At 38.5% G+C, this 20,314-nt stretch overlaps 2 protein-coding genes and 1 long non-coding RNA gene across 10 annotated transcripts in view; 1 reads left to right on the forward strand and 2 right to left on the reverse strand.

Annotated features, from left to right (window-relative positions):
• Window positions 1–2,631, reverse strand: part of GRHL1 (grainyhead like transcription factor 1) — a 46,533-nt gene extending 43,902 nt beyond the window's left edge. The window contains exons 1-3 of one of the 6 annotated variants that reach the window (XM_064411966.1): window positions 2,485–2,536; window positions 1,885–1,990; window positions 1,177–1,273 (exon numbers count right to left, since the gene is read on the reverse strand). Coding sequence is in view for 4 of the 6 variants with exons in the window: in XM_064411960.1 (XP_064268030.1) it covers window positions 917–1,080 (164 nt within the window). In the remaining 2 variants the exon portion in view is untranslated. Of the gene's footprint in view, window positions 1–916; window positions 1,274–1,884; window positions 1,991–2,484 lie in introns of those variants that run through there. The other 5 variants (XM_064411960.1, XM_064411963.1, XM_064411961.1 and 2 more) reach the window with 5 other exon arrangements.
• A 1,983-nt stretch (window positions 2,632–4,614) lies between these two features.
• The window catches only part of TAF1B (TATA-box binding protein associated factor, RNA polymerase I subunit B), a 45,474-nt gene continuing 29,774 nt past the window's right edge, over window positions 4,615–20,314 (reverse strand). For all 3 annotated transcript variants that reach the window (XM_064411970.1, XM_064411968.1, XM_064411969.1), the window contains 7 exons: window positions 16,344–16,491; window positions 14,134–14,311; window positions 13,783–13,829; window positions 10,960–11,050; window positions 10,442–10,512; window positions 8,290–8,515; window positions 4,615–5,267 (listed from right to left, as the gene is read on the reverse strand). In XM_064411970.1, coding sequence (XP_064268040.1) covers window positions 5,075–5,267; window positions 8,290–8,515; window positions 10,442–10,512; window positions 10,960–11,050; window positions 13,783–13,829; window positions 14,134–14,311; window positions 16,344–16,491 — 954 coding nt within the window. In that variant the 3' untranslated portion in view covers window positions 4,615–5,074. The remainder of the gene's footprint in view (window positions 5,268–8,289; window positions 8,516–10,441; window positions 10,513–10,959; window positions 11,051–13,782; window positions 13,830–14,133; window positions 14,312–16,343; window positions 16,492–20,314) is intronic.
• LOC135296059 (uncharacterized) lies at window positions 6,211–14,154 on the forward strand. Its single transcript, XR_010358112.1, has 3 exons — window positions 6,211–6,364; window positions 7,919–8,007; window positions 10,903–14,154. It is a non-coding gene; the product is annotated as an uncharacterized LOC135296059 (long non-coding RNA).

Here is a 20,314-nt window from a genome sequence, read left to right on the forward strand (position 1 = left end):
AACAAACAAACAAACAAAAAAAAAAACCCCAAAACAAAATCAAAGAAAAGCCCAAACAGAGTTTCCACAAACTCAATGGAAGCTGAGGTGAAAGAAAGCACAAGGGAAAGAAATAGACAAGTGACAGTGGAAAAGGAACCTGGAAATGCCTTGTAAGAGAGATGGAAAAAAGGTATAGAATAAATGAAAGCACGATGCGTGAAATAATGAACAAACAGTTTGCTTTCCACTTAAGTCATATCCCTATATGCAGTCTTGCAAACATTCCTTAAAGATTCCCCTTTTGATTCTGTATTTGTCCCTACAGATAATGTAAATATTGTTAAAATTAGTTACAAACTACTAGGGTCAAGTAGTTACAAATTATTCAGGGTCAAGAGATGCAGTTCCATCAGCCAGACTGAGGATACTCTGAATTTATTACAATATAAATGCACCAATTTTGCAGCAGCCTACATATTACAAAAAGGCAGCCTAAAACCTAAAATTGCACCGTCATTGGGTTCCACTGAGCACTCATCACCTTGGGTGGATACTGTGCTTCCTCTGGGGCTGCCGGGGGTGTCCGTGGGTCCTGCCACACGGGCCCACCCTGGTGTTGTGAGAGGACAGCGTGTGCAGCTCCTTGGCTGCCCGCTGCTCCCTGCCCAGCCCGCTCTGCTCCGCGGCACGGAGCTGCCCAGTTAGGAGTTAGGAATGCCCCGGCTCTCAGTTCAGGAAACAATGATTTGCCACAATTTTGTATCAGCACAGCCGGACAGAGGCACCCCAGGATCGCAGCACAGGCACTGAACACGCTTGGTGGCACTGTCACAAAGCCATGGCAGGGTCTGCCGATGCCACTGCTGGGACAACGGGGTGGTCTATGGGCTGACACAGAGCACTGCGACAACAGAGAGCAGCCGTATGAGATTACCCGAGCAAAGTGCTTGTATTTTCTTCTAAAACCACCTGATGTACTGCTGGAGGCAGACTGTAGATGCTGAGGGCGGGGAAGGCGTGTTCTGGCTCTGGAAATGCTGCCCTTAGCAGTTGTACAAGGGCAGCAGTAACCTCACGTGAGGTGACACCAGCTTCCATCTCCTGCTCTGGCAATCCTTGCTCTTGTTCACCATCTCAGCAGCATCCTAGCAAAAGGAGCAGTGAAAGATCTTTCACATATGCCTGTTTCCACACCTTGGCATCCCCTTTATGCTCTCCCTCATCTAGTCTGGCCAGGAACAAAGGGCTTCACACATGAGGAGCGACAGGAGCAGTAACTGTGGAGGAGATGCTGGAAAGCAAGGATCCTGCATTTAGCACAAGGACAAATGCAGCGAGAGACACTGCTGTCACCAACCCACACACAAACATGCTCAGCCAGGAAATACCCACAACCATATGTGCTGGGAGGCCCATTCCATTTTGGACCAAAATAGAGGATTCATTACACAGAGTCATCCTGACTTTTCTCCACCTGTGAAGAATAAAACTTACTCAACCTGACATGGGGAAAGGACAGATGATCTAGGGGGCAGACATCTTTGGGGATTTATCATATCCACACTTTTCCTGTCCCAAAAGCCCTGGGAGTCCTGGCTCTTTTGCTCCCAGCCCTGCAAGACTATCCTCTTGACAACTTATTACAATATCCTGAATTTTTTATTCAGAACAAGCCGAAGTCTTATTTGTCCAAAAGCGAAAAGCCACTTGAGGAAGGAACTTTTGAGATTTCCAAGATGTTATGAGAAAGCAAGATACTCATTGCCTTGCCTGCAAGAAATTTTCTTAAATCTTCTACACGATTGTTTCAGGGGTTGTGCTAAAAATGGGTTAGAAAAGATGAAATTGCAGTGAAGCCCATGCAATACACTATGGCAAATAAATTAGACTAGCATTGCTTACAGGCACTGGGCTTTGCTGATTCTCATTCTCTGGTTAAATCAGGTTCAGGCCCTTCACTCTGTGTAAGGCAAACGCCTCCCCTTCATGTCTGGACAACAGCAAGACTCTGAAAAGAAAAATGTATTTGATTGAGATTAAGTTCATACTGAGAACACAGACACACTGATGTAGTGAAAAACTAGTAAGGGCAAAATACCAATTCTGCTGAAGGCTGTGCCTTTCAAAAGAAAATTAATTATCTGTTGTATTTCTCCAGCAAAACAACAGAAAGCTTGCATTTAGGAGAATTTGTAAAGCCAAGTTACTTTTGCCTATTTAAACACACTTTTTTCTAACACATCAAGTAGGAAAAAGTGAAAATTCACTTTAGAAGGCACATAAAGATCTTAGAATAACTGATTTGCTATTGTCTAAGTTAATAATTAATTAACTCTTCTCAGTATATAATGCTTAAAAAGTTTATTCTAAAACCCCCACTTGCCTTTATCTATACACTTAAGAACTGTCGTTCAAATTTTAGAGTAAGAAACTAAACAAGGGGAGACTCTTTTACTCAAAATTTACAAGGGATTAGGTACAAAAAAAGTAGCTGAGCTTTACCTGGACACTTTCAGCAACTAGCTAGAGAAAGGAGCAGTCATTTCCAGGCCGAGAGGCGGTGACTGGCAGTGCGGGCGGCGCAGACACCCTGCCCTTGGGCTCTGCCCGCAGCTGTCTGTCTGTCTGTCCGGCCGGCAGCCCCGCCTCCGGCTGCTGCCATCCGCGCTGGGAGCAGCTGCCCGGGAGAGCTCCGCCACTCTTCACCCGAGATAAGGCACTCCTGGGGCTCGTCAGCTCCTCAAACACCATCACTCCAACACAAGTGGTGATTGATTAAACTCCACAGAACGAACAAAAAGCATTTTTGGGCACACCCTTTATTTTAAATCTGACTCTTAGCCTGTGTGTCCAGAAGGCACATGGCTCTTGATGATTAACTGCAAGCTTTATGCCAGTTTATTAAAGTACAGCCTTAATTTAGTCTAACATCTAAAGGAGCTTTCTTGTGTTTGTAACAATGAGCACACTATTTTTAATTTGTGAAGCTCAGATTTTACTGCTACAGTAGTTTTAGAAGAAAGTTCTACCTATAATTAAGTACGTAAGTCCTTCAAATAAAGACTTCTGAATTAAGTTAATCCTTTAGGTATACCGAGGTGTCTTTTAGATAGTTAATTCAAAACTTTAACAGGTATTACAGTAAAAAGAATGAGATGCTTTCGGACATTTGAGCCAGCACTGTTGAAAAGAGTGACAATGTCTATTACACTTCTGTGGATTTTCAACTGATACAAATACTCATCTAAAAAAGTACAAACACTAACTTTACTAAATACCTACAAATATTAGTAATTGACTCAGGTGAGGTCAAACATAATAGGTAATGGCTAATTTTAAAACACAAACGCCAGACACAAGAGGAGATTTAAACTGGTATGTTCCAAGTCCACTAACGTAAACATCAGTTCAGACACACCTTGCCAGAAGTCTGAGGTATCTAGCACAGCGTGGCAATAGATTTAGACATACTACCCTGTGCCCACTTACGAAATCTCTTAACACATATAACCCAGTAATAATTCAGTCTCTTTCCTCTTCCCACAGCAAGCACAGTTTAGTGCTGTATGGCTGAAACGATGCCTTCTCAGCTGCCTGTTAGTCACATCCCTGTGCTGCAAATAACTAATTAAAATACCTGAAAAAGCAAAACCTCTCACCCAAACTGTGTCTTTTGTGTCACCCCAAATCAGGACCCCATATCACCTCCTGCCTCTACTGAGCCAGCAAAGCCTCCCGGTTTGCCAGCACTGCCATGTAAGTATTAAAACTTACTTTTAATAGTCCTGTCTGCCCTGCTTGTATGTGAAATACCACTTTTGCTCCAGACAGGTAGGGCACATCACCTCTCCTATCATTCACCTGTTCCCAATTTTTCAACAACTTCATGGTTTAAACCATTTGCGATCTGCTCACTGAACTGATTACCCTCCCAGATTACATCTCACTGAAGCCCTTGCTCAGGGAGGAAGTCATTACTCTTTGTCAAGTCTGCAGGCACCATTTTTCTTAGTTATAATAATGCTTAGAAATAGCTGTTGGTTTTGATCAAAAAGATTTGGTAAGTTCTGTACTCTGTACTGATGGTTGGAAATGATGAATTTAATTTCATGCAGCTGAAAGCAGCATTATTCATCTGGGTATCTACACAGCATCTAGGTTCAACATGTGTATGTATATTGTTATGGTGTCTTTCATGTAGTGGCAGCACCCAACTTCATTTACATGTCGTCTGGGACACTATACAAACATGGTGCATAAATAAGATTGAGCATGAGAAACTGGTGGAATGGCCAGCTGCTGAAGATGCTGCATTACAAAGTGGTCAGAAGAAATTCAAGGCTTTAACAGTAGCCTTGCAAAAGAAGAATGACAGGAGGACCTGGCAGTTACTGCTGCACAAGAAATAGGATCAGATTTTATACTAGGTACAAAAGTATCTGCAAAATCTGTGAAGCCTGAAGTGGAACTTGGACCTGAAAGGTGTTAACCTAAATGAGAGTCTCTGGCATAACAAGAGACTGGGAAATATAGAGTATGCAAGGAAATGTAGAAAACAGTGCCAGAGTGGTTCCAGAAGAACTGGAATGCTGTTTAGAAATAATAAAGAAAAAACTCACTGCAATGACAACATTAACCAAATGCTTCTTTTATTTAACATTGTATTTAAAAACAAAATAAACATTATTTTCTAGAAATATATTTACTATCATACAATGGTAGGTAAAAAAATAGGTATTTTAATTGCAAAATCTCACAATGTCATGCTAATGTCATGTCCAGTACACTCAAAATATGTACAATAGTGCCCAAAAAATGGTGATTTCACAGCTTCCTGTTGGCTCTGATGCAAATTAATGAAATAAGTGGTCATGAACAGTTTCCTTGGCAGTTTCCTTTCACAGTATCAGTGACTTAAGTTACAGATAAAATGACACTAAAACTGAAGTACAATAGTAGATCTCAGCACTCCTATCATTACAAAAAATGTTCATGAGACAAAAGAATTGGTATAAGTTTAGATTTAATACCATGGTTTGGGATCCAACCAAATAATTTACATGGGTTTAATACTGGAGGTTTTAAGTCTTTTTCACTTCCTTAGCACTCTGTTGTATTTTAGTTTTTTATAGAGTTTTTTATTAAAAAGTTTGTGTTCTATCATACACACCTCATCATGGATATAAGAGGGTTGAATCCTCAGAAGAAAAGAGAACAACCCTAGTACAAAATGGTAACTCTGGGGAAACTCCACTTCTTTGTAATGAGCCAGATGACCACACAATCTGAAAAGAAATGGGGAGAAAACAAAAACCCTAAATTACAAGTGCATTTAGTATTTAGCTAGCATTTATATATTAAACTGTAATTAGAGACAAACTTTACATTTTACCAACAGCATAAATCACAATTCTAGTTTACAGTGTTGATTCCTGGGAAGTGATCCACTCCTGCAAAACCATGAACTGAATCAAGGTATCTTCAGAGCTGGTGCAAACACACTAAGAAGAAAAAGCCACTATAGCTTCCTGCACTATGAATCAGGATCTTACTCAGCCAGGCAAAGAATACATTTTTTGCCTTTCAGGACTAAATGGAATCACTGTTTGTTCTTCCAGCTTTCTGCAAATGTAGCAAAGTATTAAAATGATTACCTCACCCTATTTTTTAAATTTCTAAGACTATCCAATTCTGACACCTTAGGGTCTTTACTCTGTTCTTCTCTCTCCATGGGGTTCCCCTCTCATCTTCCTGACACTATGTCATGGGATAATAACCCATTCATTTATTGTCCATTGCCTTTGTGTGCTAAATACAAATTACATGTCTAGAAACAAGAGAGAAAAGCTAAATTAAGTCAATGGAGTAACATAGGAAACATTGGAGCAAACACTGATGAGGTCAACAGAAAGTAATTAGTGCTGTAGCAGCCTTCTGCTTCATTATTTTGTAGCTTTTGTGGTCAAAGTGTTAATGAAAATGATGAGGTGATTTTATTGGTGAAGTACATAATGAAAATAGCAGACTAGACTTGTTGGTAACAAGTGTCAGACCGAACAAAAGATGACACAGAGGACGAGCTGCAGAGATACCTCTGTAAACATTAAGTTCACCAACCTAGGTTAGAAAAACACCAAACTGGATAAGGCTCAAATTTAGTTTAAAATACTACAAAGTTTCAATTTTTAAATAAAAACACTGTACATTGATATGGGGGTTCAGGTGCTATATTCACCCATAAACCCTATACATCTTCTAACTTACTAGGTATTGCCTTGGGATGTAGAGAAGCAGTTTAAAATGTTCCCTGTGTCTGATTCAGAGCAGCTGTCTTAAATATTCACCAGAACAACGACTGGGATCTGTCTGTCCCAATTTACAGGTAAGTGTGCTAATTACTAGACTATAAAGTCATTTGCTCACTCCCTCTGGCCCAGCAAACATTTACATTTTCCCTCAAACTGGAGGAACAGCCAGACCCGTCCTGAGTGCCAGGCAAGCCGCACTTCAGGGAGCACAGTCTGTTCAAAGCCTCCCCAAGCCTGGCACACTGGAAACCTGGAATGAGGTCTCTCATGCCATACATCCCATCCTCTGCCCTACCTCACACCCCCCAAAAGCATGACAACATTTTTCACACACTGTAGCACCTCATCATGCATAGAATTGTATAGTCCTTTAGCCTGGAAAAGACCTTTACGAACACTGAGTACCACTCCTGTCACCCAAAGACTTAGGTGTAATACCAAATAGTTTAGATAGAATAAAATAAATAGAATAGCAGAATTATAGAAAATAGTAAATAGAACAGCAAATCAGTTTAGAATCCAGTTTAAAACAAAGTTTTAAAATAAAACGTAAAAGCATTTCACCAATCATTTGACTGATCTCAGCTTTGCTGATGCTGTAATCATACTTTGGTCCCAGGAATAAAGCATTACAGCAGCCCTGTTAGGCCATGCTGATTTTTAGATAAAGAGAATTTGTAAGATTTTTTTTTAGTTCTATTCTACATGCACAGAGGATAAACCCTCATATCTGAGGGAGTAGATGTTGTTTTCCAATGTTAAGTGTCAGATGTGTACTTGATACTTGCATTGCAAATGATATAATGGGAAATTTAACCGGTAAGAATTTAAATTCAAATCTTGTTTCATGAAGGCTATGACAGTTTGCCATTAACATTTTAATATATTACATATGAAAATGTAGGTTTAAAAACAGACTTTGCATGGAAGATTATTCACACAAACATACATCGAAATATCCACTCATTCAATGTGTACATAAGATTTACGCAAATCTGTGGTAAAAGGATTATTACCTCTACTCCCTTAAAAAAAAAAAGGTTCTTATTCATAGAAAAGAATGAATCCATATAACCAAACCTCTTGTAATGTAACACTGTGCTTACATTATTCCAACCCATTTATGTCACTGTGGGTATGTGAAAAGTAATGTGAAAAGGAAAATAAAGATAAGCAAATAAACCCACTGAAGGACAGAGAAGACTGCATGCTTGTAAAACCCAGCTGCTTTCAAAGGGAATGTAATGCTTTAAAATCAGGACTGTATTGCTAAGACTGCATAGGGGCTATTGATCTCTGAATACCATTTCAAATTACAAACCAGATAGAGATTTCACATGTTACTCAACAGACAAATGAAATCTCATTTCACATGAATGTAACCAAACCTTCTTTCAAAAAAAACCCCACTTTCCAATAGCACACATGAGAAATTCAGGAGACTCCAAGCCAGCTACAGAGGTGATCTTCACTGATATTCACCAGTACATTCCTCTTCTGGATTAGGGTTTCATAATACAACCAACTGCAGAACCAAAGTCTGGTATATGACCCAGAAGTCATTGTGATTAAGGCCATCAAAAAATCAGTATAGTGATTTAGAAAATTAATTTTCTATGCTTTTTTAGAGGCCAGGGAGGAGAGGAATGAGACTGTTTTTCCATTCTCGGGAGAGTTGCATCACAAATACTTTTATAAAACACTGAAAAGAAATGAAGTGAGTGTTTGCACCTAGCTGCTACTCTTGCCATGTGACTCTTGTTGTTGATTTTGTCTCTTCTCCTCTCTTCTCATAAGCTCACTTTGATCACTCTTCATGTTACAGTTTGTAGTCCAAGACTATCCATTCCTCACACACCCCTTTTAGAAATGATTGTAACTGTATGTGAGCACATAGCTGTGCACACACCCTGCATTTGTCATTTGCAAAAATATATGTATAGGACTTTACTTTCAGGAGAACTTTCCAAAATGTATTTAGCAAAAAGTGAATACTTACTTCTCATTACACAGTTTAACTGTACACAGCCAATAGTCAGGGTTCAGGGCTGTCAGTAAACCACGTTTTTCTTGCAAAATTCCCTTCAGGCTATGTCCGTGAAAACAACTCCCATCTGTGTTTTCTTCAGACCAACTTAACTGAAAACTTGAAGGATTTGGCTTTTCAGCACGTTGCACTGAACCAGCTAGCTTGCCAAACTGATTTTGTAAGTTCACAACCATTTCTGTGCAAAGAGAAACAAAAGAAACAAATGCAAAAGTATTAAGTACCAGAATACTGTTTAGAAGTGATTAATATAAGAAGAAAATGGGGAATTTGTGCTTTTTAATTTTTTTTTTCTTTTTAACCTCTGCTTGAAAGACTGAGAAATCCTGGAAGTCTCTAGGTTATCTCTGCCATCCTCTTTAAAGGCTTTAGTGAAACATTTTGAAACATAATTAAAAATGCCATGTCTTTTGTACCTAATGATATTAGTAGTGGGGCACTCTAAAACATTCCTGCAAGTAAAACCTGTAAAATCCATTTGATACTCCCAGGATTTTTATGCTCATAGAAAGCACATTCATACACACATGGATTGAAGGTTAAGCTTTTCATGGTGCAAATTTCAACTGGTAATAAACCCCAACAACAACAACAAAAAAACCATTCCATGTTTGCCTGCTGCTAGTGGATGTACAACAAGCTTTCCTAAGTTACTGAGGCTCAGAAGGCAAAGAAGGTATCATGACAGATCAGCACACATTGTATGACTGCCCATGCCTCGTTTCTCTAGGATAAAAGGCAGGTTAAAAACATTGTTGGAGCTTAACTTATTTTTATGAGCTGTATTTAAATAAACTCATTAAGGTATTGAAGAAAAAAAAAGCCAAAGGAAAAAACCTCCTAAAATCCAAGGACAAATCCAAGGACTGGGAAGTTTATCTTTCAAGATGACACTAAAATTTATGATCAAAATCAAAGGTTTAGGAAGCTTTCTGAAAATCTGTACCCAGCATGTAACTGTTCTAGAGCACTGTCTCTATTATGGTACATTTGTTTTAAGATGAATCCTGCCCAGTTGCAATCACGTGATATTCCTGCTCACAACATTATGACAAAGCTCTGTAATCTAAGTGGTCCTCTTCTAGCTCCAAGAGAAGCAGAGCCAGAAGAGGAATCTTGTTTCCTATAAATGCAGGAATTAAAGGGCATCTGAGTAAATTATCACCTTGAAATAAATACATCTAAACATGGTTGTCCACGGAACATGACTTGACTGCAGAATCATCCCAACAGGATTTTGAAGAGTAAGTACTTAAAAAAAAAAAAACAAACCTCGCATTCTTGAAGGGAAATCCAACATGTGTAATTCAAAGCAAATAGGATTTTACAACTGGTTTAGAAGTCCCTGAACCAGTCACTTCCAAAAACTGAAAGAACATATAAAAGGAAAAATACCACTTGCCATACTTAATATCCCTCTCCAAATACCTGCTGCTTTCTGGATAACTTAGAAAGTAGAATGAAGAACTCCAGATTTAATTTGGCTGAATAAAATTCTGGTTTTCTTTATTTCTGCAGATAAGTGGGGTTTTGTTGTTTTGTTTCTTTGCTTTTATGTCAACACAAACCCCAGAAACTTCTCACAAGTACTTGCAGAGCTACTAAAATTCAGCAGCTGTACCTGCATTCTGACCACACGAAGCTGGCTATGCAAGTAAAGCCCTCCTTGCTTTCTGTAGAGGATTGCAAGAAGGAGTGGAGAGAAGAGGGACATGCAAGATCTACTAAAGGACATACTGGGATATTCACACCAAAGCATTCAAGAAACTAAAGGAGGAAACAGACAGGAAAGCTATGGAAGGCTGACAACTCAGGAGGAACAGTGATAAAAAGGCAAACTAGAGAAGATGAGGACAAGAGCACTCATCCTGAGACATGGTTCAGTAGGTTCTTGGGAAGACTGGCAAAGGCAGTTTCAGCTGTGCATGTTTGAAAAATTCCAGCCACGGGTTGTAAAACTGTACTACATTAATTGTACCCAGAGATGAAAGAGAGGAGACAAAATATTTTAAGATCTAAATGTTATCAGTCACAGCTGAAGATCTATGATGGGAAAAGTTGGAGTAGATTTCTGTGTTTCTGGGAAGAAACAAAGTTTACTCACGTCTTCTCTTTAGAGCTTTAGATTTATTCTTGACTGAATAAAACAATGGCTTTTCACATCTCCACAGATACCTACCAGTAAGAGATACAAGAACTGTTAACAAAAAGAAAGCTGGACCAAACGAATAAATGAATAATAACTTATTATAAATGCTGCTAAAGTTTTAAATTAAAATAAAAATAATCTAATATTTAGTGTTATTAAAAGCCACTGCCCCTCCAACATATAAAGGAAATCTTTTTCTGAGCAGGCGAATCAAGACATGTTAGCCTAGATCTACTGTAATCAGTTAATTGTATAAGCTATTTTTCACAGTAAGTGAGCATTTAATAAATAACCTGGATAAAGCTTATGAGTATAAATAGAAAATTAAGACAGTGATTTAGTCATTCTATTCACTCAAGCTTGGTGAATGGATATGTGGAACAAATTTCCAACTTTTTTTTTTTTAATTTCTGTAGGGATCAGGAGTTCACGCAGAACTGTCTACCTTAAAAACGTACTTAAAAATCTCTTACTTGGCTTTTTCTTCATCCAGTTTCCTTTGCTTCACATCCAATGAATGTTTTACCACCTCATACCACTTCTTGAACTCAAAATATGGGCCCCCTGAATAAAACATACACACTTTAGTTTGGGAAGAAATGAAAGATATGACAGAAAAGGTCTCCAAGCAGTTAGACCATGCATCTTGTACCTGTACACAAACTACCCCAAATTCAATGTGCTTAAAGAAAACACAGTTGATCTAATAATTCTGTAAGAAAGAGAAATGCAGAAATGGAGTGAAAGAACAGCATGTCACAGGAAGTGCAAAGAAGTCTCGTATCTTAGATTTCATTGATTTAGCATAAGTCAAACCTTTTCCCTCTTTTCTGGAAAGGTAAACCTAAAAACTACCTCCTCTCTACTAAATCAATTCTTCACTGTGTGGAGTGGCCTTCAAATGTTTCAAAGTTGAATTCAATGGATTAATGAAACTATGCATCAAGCTTAAGTTTAAACAAATAATGCCTAAAGAAGATCACATGCAAAATTTCACATAGTTTCATCAGCTCCCCACTGTCTATCCCACTACCCATGAAAACTTACAGGGTTGGGAAGATAAACTAGACAATGGTCTTCATATCAGCCTCTCATGGTTTGGAGCACAGAAACTTCACTTGTTGATATGTGAACAAGTATTTACCAGCACATGCCAAAACATGAAGACATAGGACATTTAGCAGCACCTTTATCAATGATCCTCCAAAGAGGCACAAGACTGAAGCAGACCAACTGGGTACAGTAAGGATAAGAATTCCAAACAGAAATATGGTGTAGATTTATATATTTAAAAATAATCAACTCTTGTTCCCTGTGGGTGGAATATCTGCATTGTGAATTAACCAGACTTTGCATTTCCCCATGGCCCGAGCTGCACTGCATGCGATGCTTGCGTCATGCTCAGCTTTGCCAGCCAGCTGTCCAAACTCTCCTGAAGGTGAATGCACTGTTCTTACAATCAAACTTATATACCTTTTGTATTATTTGCATTTCTGCTGTTTGTATTGCCTCAGAATATCTAGATTCTAAAAACATAGATGGTCTCAAAAAGCAAGAGACACATGAAAGGAACAAAGACCCCTCAGCAGTCCTTGAAATTCAAAGGTCTGGATACAACTTCTTTTATCAGCTCCTTAAACCCCCAGGTTTAAGTAAATGCTCCTAAATTGCTGGGAGAGCAGTGTGGGAGGTGTTAGAAATTTGTGTTAAACTTTATATGAATTATTAAGCATCTATCACATCCAAGCCCATTGTCAGAGACATGATGCTACACTGTAATAACCCTTCACCTGGCCAGTACTGCTGGTCTGACATTCATGTAGCTGAGCTGACTGGAAAATACACAGCTCTGTATACACACATGCATCTATATAGACCTCAATCACCTTTTATTTGAACAAAACCCATATTGTGGATGTGTGCAGTTCACAGAACACACACAGTAGGTAAATATAACTTTCTATTGTACTGCTTCCAGTGTAACTTGAAGAAATGTAGGAGCTGAAATACTATTTTTTAATTTAAAAAAAATGGACTAGAGAATGGATAGTTGAGAATGGAGTCAACATAAACTGAATCTTTAAAACTTGCTATTAACTATTATTCATTTAAGCACTCTAACTTTGGGAAAATGCCAGAGGCAGTTTTGAGCTCTGGCACTGATCAGTCGTCTAACAGAAATTCTCACATCAGCTCCTCCGTGCAGCTGCTCACCATCACCCTGACATCTTAAACATAGGGACAACAGAACAGAGCACATGGATCATTTGCACCAGCAGATTTTAAAGTAAAACAGTGGGCAAAGAATGAGCTGTTAATTCCCAAGGGCAATGAGACTTGTTAATAAGGGAGAAACCCCATTAAGACATTAATGAGCCTCAGCTTGTAAAGCAGTTGCACAACTCCCCACTCCTGTCACTATCATGTACTTCAAGTTTTCAAGGGAAGTAAAAAGGAAAATAAAAAATCCACCATAAGTTTGTGTATCCACCTGAATGTGAAAATTACCAGTTTTAGTTAACAGTGATGACTGTCTCTAGTTACAGCAGTAATTGAGCTCATACAGAACTAACACCATAATTTTATTATGGACCAAAATTTTAAATAAAGCACCAGAAGGGTCAAAATGACCCAAAACTGGAAAAAAGGCCTAACAGATAAATCACTGCAACACATCTTGGATCTTATCTTCAACTGTGATTTGGATTGGGCCATGAAACATCTTCCTGAAGATTTCTAATCTTTGATTTGGTCTTTCTGCCCTCAAAGAACCATGTTCACACCATTATCTTCTCCATCTTAATTGCTGCTAGCTTTTCCACACTCTCTCAGGATTATTTGGACTAAGAAACTAGATTACATCTGAAATATGTTACACACTAAGACATTTTATTTAACAAGACTAAACAAGTTTGGATTTTATCATAAATGTGGTTTGATGCCCCTAGTAAGTATCTGCTATTTACGATCAAAGTGTGCTCCCTTTTCACAGCATATCCATTCATCTCCACCTACCACACATAAAACTCCAAACCAAGAGGCAAACATGCACAAGCAGAAGCAGAGAGGCACCCAGCAAAATGTGTACCAAACTCCCCTACCCCAAACAATAAGAATTGTGCAGGTACACCGAGGCCATTTTACATGAACAGGATCTACTCTTCTCTGAATAAAATTTGCCCTTAATGAATGACAAAAACACATTTTCATGATCAATAAGAAAAGTCTTTCTAACCCTGATTGCAAAACTGTCTCATTTACAAAATAACACTGTTTCTACTAGAATATTTATGTACCTTCTGTGTTATTTTTATTTCTTTCTTCAGCAAACTCTGAAAGTAACCTGTAAAAAAAATTGAAAAATCAGGCTGTTTTGTAGATCCAAATACTGCACTTTTCACATGAAGTTCAAATACAATGGACAAAAATGACATCCTAATTTTATTCCAAGTATCAGATAAAACCCAACGAATTTTAAAAGTAACTAATATTTCATGTCTAAAATGCCTTCAAGTGTATGGTTTAAGCTACTGAACTTAAGTGAAATTCCAGTAGTATAAATTTAACTCTAAAGAAAGAACGATCAGAGACAAGCATTTGCAGTATTTGTAATTTGAGGGTTGCTACAGATTTGTCTGTACACTTACCATTCATAGTGATCATCTAATAAAAACAATAATTTAAGCACAACTACAATAACTGCTGCAGCAAGAACATCATATTTCACTTTTCTTGTTGACTTATTTCCAGGCGTTAGAGTCAGGAAATCCACTTCTCCAATACCAATCTTTTTCACCACTCGACAAGTCCAATTATGCAATTCATCTGATTAACAAAAATAAAAATATTAAATATTAAGACAAGCTAGAAATATTTTTACAGTGCAAATATGTTGCCCATTTGAGGAAAACACTGCTTAGGGTCTTTTAGGACTATTTGACAGCCATATTATTCGGACTGAGGAGTATTTTTGGATACTTTTAAAAATACTAGGCATCCTTCACTGTGCTTACATGGAAAACACTTGTGACTTATATATTCATATGGAGAATAAAAAATTCACATATTTTATAGTGCTTTGATGTTTCTTGAACAACGTAGTGAGATCATCCTGAACATTTTTGTGGGAAAGCCTACTGCAAATCCACATAAACGTATTTTCAAAAAAATCCCCAAAAGCAAAAAACTTGGCACAAACTTTTTTCCTGAGTGAACACCCATGGTGGGAATCAGCCCTGCCCAGAGGAGGAGCAGGGCTGGCTGTAAAGGAGCTGGCTGGGCATGGAGAGCAGCTTGCTGGTGGCAGGGCACACTGGCTGCTCCCTGGCAGAGCTGTGCCAGGGAGATCCAGCTGCAGCTCCAAGAGCCACAGCAGGCTATCTACACAGGCTCTTATTACTCTGCTTATTTTTCACAGATACAAATCCCCCAAATTTCTCACCTTTCCTGTTCAGCAAGAAATACAGGAGTTGATTACATCACCATCAGATTCCACAAAGGTTAGCAATGTATGACTAAGTACAACCTTAATCCAGCTGTACTTACCCTCCTGCTGCTTACAAAGAGTTCCGTAGGAACTCGTTTTTAATCCTCTCACACATAACAGTAAAAGTAAAAAAAAAGTGGAAATTAAATTTTCTTGTAAGTACTAGAAGCGTATTTAGTTTTATTCTAGATACATAGAATAGTTTATTCACTGGCATGTAGTGTCCTTTAACACTCCCAATTCATTGCCTTTTTTGAGTTGTTAGACAACAGCAGCAGCCCTTTCCAATTTTTTAGAAAGTGCTTATACATGATAAAAATCTTAGTTGCCTGGAAAAGGAGAATACATTCCTCTTCTGCACCCACTTTCAAAGAGTACTTAGCTTTACATTTCTCTATAAAAGATCTGAAAATGACAAATTTTCAGCCTTTTTTTGGATTCAATTGATACTTCACAATCTGTAAAATAATGTAATCCTCTATGAGATCACAATACTGGCATAAAATTACACAATCAGAATTAGTACTCCAGAATTTTAGCCCTAAACCTGTTGGTTATCTTCTCTTCATTCAACTGTGAATAAACAGAAAAACCAAACACTTTTATTCATTGTAATTAACTGCAAAATAACACAATAATTCTCTCCCCTACTATGAACTGTTGGAATGTTTTGAGAAAAAAAATTTACAGGCCACTTGTCTGTGTAACTCATCTTCAGTCACAATGGTATTTGACAGAAGATATGGTAAACCTAACAGAGAGTTCACATACTAGGACATACTGGTCTTTCTTTGACAAGTCAATATTTAAGATTTCATTTTAGGATAGACAAAAAAAATCAATACTTATACTATGTATGATTTCAGAACTAAAATACAAATTAAGTGAGACAGAAGCTGATCTGTCATACAACATCAATTAATATTAAAATAAATAGTAATATACAATATTATATAATACACAAAATATATTCTTTATTAAAGAATATACAGCCATTATTACACATGAGAATTTCAGAGCTAAGCAATCAGGTCCCAACTACATGAACATTTAGCTAAAGTTAATATATCACATGAATTCAACAGCTGCCTCTTAGTTCACATGGATACTGAAAGATTTAAAATGAAGTATCCACTCCACAGTCTTACAGAGCCAACATCAGAGTGCCCCTGCATATCTGGGCCCATAACACGTACTCTGAATGTTTGAGGAAGGTGCTTTCTATAGAAAGAATATCTTTTAGTTCAAACTGAAATGGGAATAAATTAGAAGGAAAAGAGCAGGCACTTTGAAGTAGTAATTTAAGCCTTTTTGCTAGAGTTTAATAAACCACAAAAAATTTTATCAGTTCAGTCTAGGAAAAATATTTACCAGGTAAATTAGCTTCCATCAAGTACTTCATGCACAGCATGTCTGGATGAAGAAAGCAGCTTTCTGTTATATCTGGAAAACGAGGCAGGTCTAAAAATGCTGCAAGCTCATGCATTTTGTTGAATACTTCTTCATATACAGGCCACGACTGAAAGACAGGATTAGAGGGGTTATACATTTGCTCTATTACCATATTTGTTAACTATTTAAAATTATTGATGTTAAATTCTGAATTTTTTAACACAGGATTATTTATACAGATTCTTTTAGCACACTATGACTAAACACACATGCGAGAATGGAGCCAGACTGCAGTACTGCAAAGAGAAACTGCTAGTTTTAAATCCCATGAAATACACAAGAAACAAACAAAAAGTTGCTTTAGATCTCCCACCACCTCCCCACCTTTATTGTGAAATGCTCATTGTGTGTCCAGATGCTCTAAAACTGAGAGCTTTGGGAAGAAAACAACAGAGATGCAATTGAGGGTGAACTGTCTGAAGAATTAAGAGGTCAGAGAGCCACAGAAGGTGGAGGCTGGCAGGGACTGCTTGAGACCACTGGGTCCAAGCCCCTGCTTAGGTCAGCTCAATCAGGCTGCCCAGGACCACATCCAGTCAGATACTGAACACCTCCACAGATGGCAGCTTCCAAGGGTTGTGGGAAATCTGCTCCAGCGTTTCACCAACTCCAGTGTACAAAGGAAAAAAAGGTTTTGTTTTCCCTTACACTTAAATGGAACTTCTTGTATCTCAATTTGTGCCCATTTCTTCTCATCCAGTCACTGGATACCACTAAGGAGCATCTGGTTTTCCTCCTTTGCAGCCTCCTGCAGGTACCACAGCTTACCTGCCCTGGACATGCTCCAGCTCCAGGATGAGCAGGCACAGTGCTCTGGGCTCCCCTCACTTGGCAGGCCCCACTGCCCATCTCCACAGCCCTTCACAGGACTCACTCCCCTGCATTCATGTCCCCCTGGTACTGGCTAGCCCAGAGCAGCACCCGGCACTCCCGATGGATCTCGCCTCCCTTGAGGACTTGTGCAGTCCCCAGAACTGCCCAAAACTTAGTGACAGTGACCTTGCAGTGACACCAGCCAGCTGCCTTAGCACTCGTGCAGCATCTCATCACAGCCATGAACCTTCATACATCCACTTCCTTCACATATTCCCTAAACTGCTTCTCAAAAACTGAGGCAAGAAAACCCCAACCATCACTTTAGCCTTCTCCTTGGTCTTCGTGACCATATTCCCATTCAGCACCAGGCCCACATTCTCTACAACCCCTTACACAGTATCTTTCCTGTTATTTAGTTTAAAAAAAAAATCCATATTTGCATATTTATTAGTGACTATAAATCTGAAATTCTCTTTTTGAAACCATTGGCTGCATGAGAAAGTTCTCACATTTTGTAGGTTTGCTGCTATAGGAGAATGTAACTTACAGAAAGATTTTGACATGTTTGTTCGTAATGAACTCAGCAGGACCTGAAGTTTGCGTAAGTATGGATCTAAGGTTTGACCCTCATTTCACAATACCTGAGCTGTTTCATTAAATATTCTTAATTTTCTGTAGTTAAAATGATTACTTGAATTTACCTCTAAAAGCAGCAATTTCAGTTGTCCAGACTACTTTACCATTTTAAATGTATAAAAAGCAACGGTTTTTCTGCCTTAGCCAGGGATTTTTCTAATTCAGAAGAGCACTTTATCATGTATTCATATTTTATACAGTCAATTTTTACATATGGAACCGTCCTTTAAAAGAAACTTAGCAGGGCTTCACACTTTGTGCACAGCTTCAAAACTTTGCTGAACGAGAGTGAATGCAGGCTTCTGCTCTCTTTTTTTGGTTCAGATTACAAACAGAATAACCGTGTTTACAACAAGACATGATGTGACCTAATGTAGTTTTATTCAATAATTTGCCTTCATCTATTTTAATATAAGCTCTGTAGCTAATGCTCAATTTTTGTTTTGAGTGATTACCAACATTATACTGTCTTTTTTAAAATTATCCCCCCTCAGACTGCAGTTCAGACTTGCAAGAACACATGCTTAGGCAAATGAATAATTCTGCTGTCACCTACTATTACACATGTAACTTTTTGTAACAGTTAGGAAGTTGTATCATGTTCATTACAGTTTCTAAACAGTGTTAAAATTGGCTTAGACTGCTCCAGGACTATCTTGAGAAACAAGAAAAACTTGCACTACCAGAGCTCTGCAGAAGACCAGGCTCACAGTACTTCCCATTCCTTCTAAAAAACAGTGCTAAATTGAATACCAAACCAATCTTGGAACAAAACCTGAATCATATGTAACCTCTCTTGAGTGTACTGGGAGAAAAATTAAAGTCCCACATAATTCAAATAAGAACATTACATAAATACTATTCATAATTAGATAGCAAGGAAATATGAATTAGTAGCTTCTTAATAATGTATCACAGGTGAAAATAAATTAAGACACTGGGAATTTAGTAATTTGAAGCACTGCTGTTCTCAAACATTAAACTATCACCAGTGGAGCTCTCCAAAGTCTCATCTGACACCCAGCTACTTTAAGGAATATGGATCTTAACTGGAGGACTCCAATAGACACCTTTATCACCTTTTACCTGAGCTTCTCTCCCTGTACCAGGGCAAGGAGACAGCTTTCCTGTCCTATGTATTGGTGAATAAACCTTTTTCCCTCTGCCCAATATCTGCTTTTGGTTCAAAGCTTTTGTTTGCAATTTACAGAAGGCAATTTGGTTCTTTTTCAAAATGGGTAGAGAATGCTCTGTTTTGCAATGATAACCAATGTTTTCCCTTTACTGAAGGCAAACAAGTGGTACAAAAACTACAAATAAAAATTAAGACTGAGAGCTACCACTTGGCTTATTTTAAAAACAGTGTTAGCAGACAAAAACTGTTCTTTGTTGATGTGTGTTCATAAGAGATCTGAACACACTAGGAATGTGCATCCTAACAGAAGATAAAGATCAACCAAATCAGCTGCTGTTTCCCAGGGTTTAAACCCTAAGCTCAAAAACATTCCCTGTAGTCCCAGCTCTGTGCCACGATGGTGAGGCTGAGCTGAAGCCCTGCTTCCACAGCACAGTCACCTCTGGAACTGGAAAGCTGCACCCAGCACAAGGTCACGCCTGCCTGGGACACAGCGCAGGGCTGAAGGCGGAAAGGTCGGGACTAAGGACACTGAAGGGTTTCTGCAGCAACCAAGCACTGGCTGTTTTCACCAGTCACTGGATGCCCTGTTCATACTCTGTTTAACTCTGAAAGAGCTGAGAGTTCACACAGAAAATACCTTCTTCTGCAAAATTTCAAACATACTAGGAGGGTAAAAAGAGAAAGAACTCCCAAATTCCACACAACCAACACAGCAAATGTTGAGACAGTATTAAGAGAAAGAAAGGTGCAGTAAACAAGCAGCCTCAAAATTAGTAAATTACCACCTTTTACCCAGCTATGTATCTCTGTAAAAAAGAAAAAAAAAAAAAGAAAAAAGAAAAAAGAAAAAAAAAAAAAGGAAGAAGAACCTGATAAAACAAGTTGCCCTGGAAGCCAACCAGCACATCCACTAGGAAAGCAAGACCCACAGCCAGGGCCTCCCTCTCCCTCCTTCAGTTGAAAAACTCTGCCTGCAGCAACCCATGATTAAACCCCAAGGGAGGAGTACTTGGACAACAGAGGACAGTGTTATATCATATGCCACACACCCTCCAAGTATAACTTTCACTTATCCAATCATAAATTAAAAAATTCAAATGTATTTCTGTGCTGTATATTAGGACAACTCCCCTGTCTATCACCACATGGAGTTACTAAGCTTTCACCTTGTTTTGGGAACCTGGGAAACACAATAAAAACCACATATAAAACTCAAGTTACAAACGCTTAAGGGCACCTAATAATTCCAGGAAGACTGACAAAAAACCCTTTTAAAGCTATTCCACCTGCTAGCCTTTTC

Source organism: Passer domesticus, chromosome 3, assembly GCF_036417665.1.
Source record: "Passer domesticus isolate bPasDom1 chromosome 3, bPasDom1.hap1, whole genome shotgun sequence".
Taxonomy (NCBI): Eukaryota; Metazoa; Chordata; class Aves; order Passeriformes; family Passeridae; genus Passer; species Passer domesticus.